This window comes from Chaetura pelagica, unplaced genomic scaffold (assembly GCF_000747805.2).
Source record: "Chaetura pelagica isolate M959 unplaced genomic scaffold, ChaPel_1.0 scaffold587, whole genome shotgun sequence".
Taxonomy (NCBI): domain Eukaryota; kingdom Metazoa; phylum Chordata; class Aves; order Apodiformes; family Apodidae; genus Chaetura; species Chaetura pelagica.
Window position 1 is genome coordinate 198,179 of NW_009953909.1, and position 3,036 is coordinate 201,214.

General features: G+C 52.9%; 1 protein-coding gene across 1 annotated transcript in view; it reads right to left on the reverse strand.

Moving 5' to 3' along the window:
- The window catches only part of RMDN3 (regulator of microtubule dynamics 3), a 25,338-nt gene that overhangs the window by 15,260 nt on the left and 7,042 nt on the right, over positions 1-3,036 (reverse strand). The window contains exons 2-3 of the mRNA XM_010001465.1: positions 1,285-1,477; positions 543-689 (exon numbers count right to left, since the gene is read on the reverse strand). Coding sequence (XP_009999767.1) covers positions 543-689; positions 1,285-1,477 — 340 coding nt within the window. The remainder of the gene's footprint in view (positions 1-542; positions 690-1,284; positions 1,478-3,036) is intronic.

The window sequence follows — 3,036 nt, forward strand, 5'->3', positions numbered from 1 at the left end:
GCAGGAATAAGGCACTCACACAAAGACCCTTTGGTTTTCATCTCACATCACAATCCCTGCATCTATATTGTAATTTTCACCCATGTTCTTTAAACTGCACAGGGCCTTTCCACCTGTTTTTAAACTACCAGCTCTTCAGCAGCACAACTAACCAGTGTGGAACACTGAGAAACATACAAAAGAAACAGCCCAGCCAAAGGCACTTCAGTTAATTGGAATGGAATTTTAATTTGCTCAAGTTTCTCAGACACCCTAAAACATATTACTGCATGGAAACTTCATTTATAAACTCTCTCACCCAACTCCCAGGCTGGACTTCTGCTTTCCTCCTGCTAGGTCCCCATATCAAATCACTGCTTAAAACAACCCTCAAAAACTATGACTTTGTTTTCAGTTTCCCCCTTTTAGGAAAAAGCTGGGATCCCAGGCTGGCCCAGGCAGTGCCAGACTGACTACAGGGGTGACAGACACCTGGGGGGGCAAACAATCCCTTCCCTGGTGTGCTGCAGTGCTCAGGCACAAGTGAGAGGTGCTGCACTTACCCTCCTTCACTCTCCCCATCATCCCCGTTGGCTGCTCCAGAGCTGGCTGTGAAATAAATGGAGCTGGAGCCTGTGGAATCACTCCTCTCCCTGGCACACGGGAACTGCCTCCGGCGCCTCCCTCGCTGGGTTTCCTCCAGATGGGACCTTTGGGGAAGCAAAGAGAAGCAAATGCAGCTTTGCCAGGGAGACCTGGGCTGTTCCCTTCTCCTCTCCCACTTTCTGGACAGTTCACTCAACATGCAGAGGATTCACAAGGTCCCTGGCTCCTGCCCCAGCAAACATCCTGCAGCCACACAGCACGTTCCACAGCAGGTGTGAGGGAGGCCTGGTCTGTGTGCAACCCACGCCCACAGCGTGGCCACACCATGGGCATTCCTCTCATCTCCTCCCTGAGCAAAGACCCAGGAACCCTGGAACACCCTGCAGAACAGAGGACCCTCCATTCTGCATCAGAAGTTGCCTCCAGGCAGCAGAAATGGCAGTGCAGGAGACAAACCTTTACAGAACAAACCACCTTCCCAGTCTAGAGCATCACCAAGGTGCCAGCACCTCATGTTCCAGAAGAGAAAAAAACCAGCCCTGGCCAAACACACCAGGTTTTTTTACATTAATCTCACTGGAATCCAAAACATCAACCCAATGGGGACTAGAGACATTTTCCCCCCTCTTCTGGGCTTTCAGTAGAGCCCCCAGAGGCAGGGCAGGTGCCCCCAGGGCAGCAGCAGAGGGGCTGGGGTACCTGACTTGGCCCACGATCTCTGCAGCCAGGCCCTGCAGGCTGCTCCGCAGCTCCTCCACCTCCCTCCTCAGCTCCAGGATGTTTCCCAGGACAAAGTCCAGGCGTTCCAGCACATCCACCTGCTGCTCGTGCCTCAGGACAGGGGTGAGCTCAGCACCAGCCCCTGCCCCAGCATCCACCACCCCGGGTACAGCTTCAAGGGAACAAGAGAAGAGAAAGTTCATGAGACGCAAACAGGGAAGGACTCCACAGGGAAGAGTTTCTTGCAACTTTGGGTTTTTTGGGTAATGGATTAAACTGGACGAGGGGATATTTATGCTGGACATTGGGAAGAAATTCTTCCCTGTGAGGGTGGTGAGAGCCTGGCCCAGGTTGCCCAGGGAAGCTGTGGCTGCCCCATCCCTGGCAGTGTTGAAGGGCAGGTTGGATGGGGCTTGGAGCAGCCTGGGCTGCTGGGAGGTGTCCCTGCCCATGCAAGGGGGCTGGAACTAGATGATCTTTAAGGTCCTTCCAACCCAAACCAGTCTGGGATTCCATGATCTGTTTCCAGAAGATGGAGGGAATGAGGTTTGGTCTCAACTATTCCTGCCTGGCCCAAGGTTTGGGTTCCTCAGCTGGTCACTGCTCCCTCCCCTGACCCCAGCCACACTTCACACACTGCAGCAGCAATTAGGGGCAAACAAAGCTCTTTCAGCTACACTTCTATAAACATCCTCTTGTAAGTTGCTGGGGTTTTTTTAAGGAGCAAAATCCATGCTGAGTGTCACAAAGATCACTGGAAGTGAGGAAACTGCTGGGAAGTGTTTTGAAAGTCCTCACTGGCAACTAACTGAGCTCCTGTGCTCCACAGTTCTGTGTCAGCACCACATTTAAAAACACATTCTGCTTTTCTCCTGCATTGTGATCAACCCAGGCCCCCAGCCAGGGAAGGGACCAGCTGCCCAGAGGGCATGTGACAATGAACAAGGGCAATGGGTGCCCATGTTGGCCAAAATAAAAAGCCCTATTCTTTAAATCAAGCAAGCAAACAAACCCCACTCTCTTCTTATTCATGGAAAACAAAGAAACAGCCCCACAGAAACCCAAAGAGGAGACATCAGACTTGAAACAGCAGTTTAGTCACCAAGAAGTGTCACTGCCTTCTGCTGAGGACCCAGGGCCTTCACCAGCCTGGTTGATCATCCTGCAGACAAAGGGTGTCCAACCTGCACCCGAGAGCAGGTTTGCATCTCTGGATATTAAATAAGCTTTCTTCAAAGCTCATAAATATTAAAAAGAAATACACTACCAGTTAGGTCAATTAATTAAGAAGGAACTTATCAGCAACAATGAGAATCTCTCTGAAAAGCAGCCAGGCTTGCAGAAATGCAGGGGTCACCTTCCAGGGGGACCTGTGATAACACCTGAACTCAGAGATAAACCCCTAAACTCTCCAGAATGAAGAGGCACTGCAGCCTTTTCCCAGTTCTTCTCCAGCTCCTGGGGACCCAGGCTGCCTGCTCTGCTGGTGTCTCCAGAAGGAGCAGTGCAGACCCTCACTGCTGCCCTCAGGCACCTGCCCTGCTCCTGCTCCCACACCCCCCCACCCACCCAGTTCCTCCCTGGGCCTGGTATTTCAGGGTGAAGTCCCATGAAACTGGATGAAACGGCCCCCCAGGCCGGGCTGCAGCAGCAGCTGCACCTACCACAGCTGCAGGGCTGCTCCTGCTCTCCCGTCCCGCCCGCGCCGCCGCGGCTGCCTGGGGGAGGAGG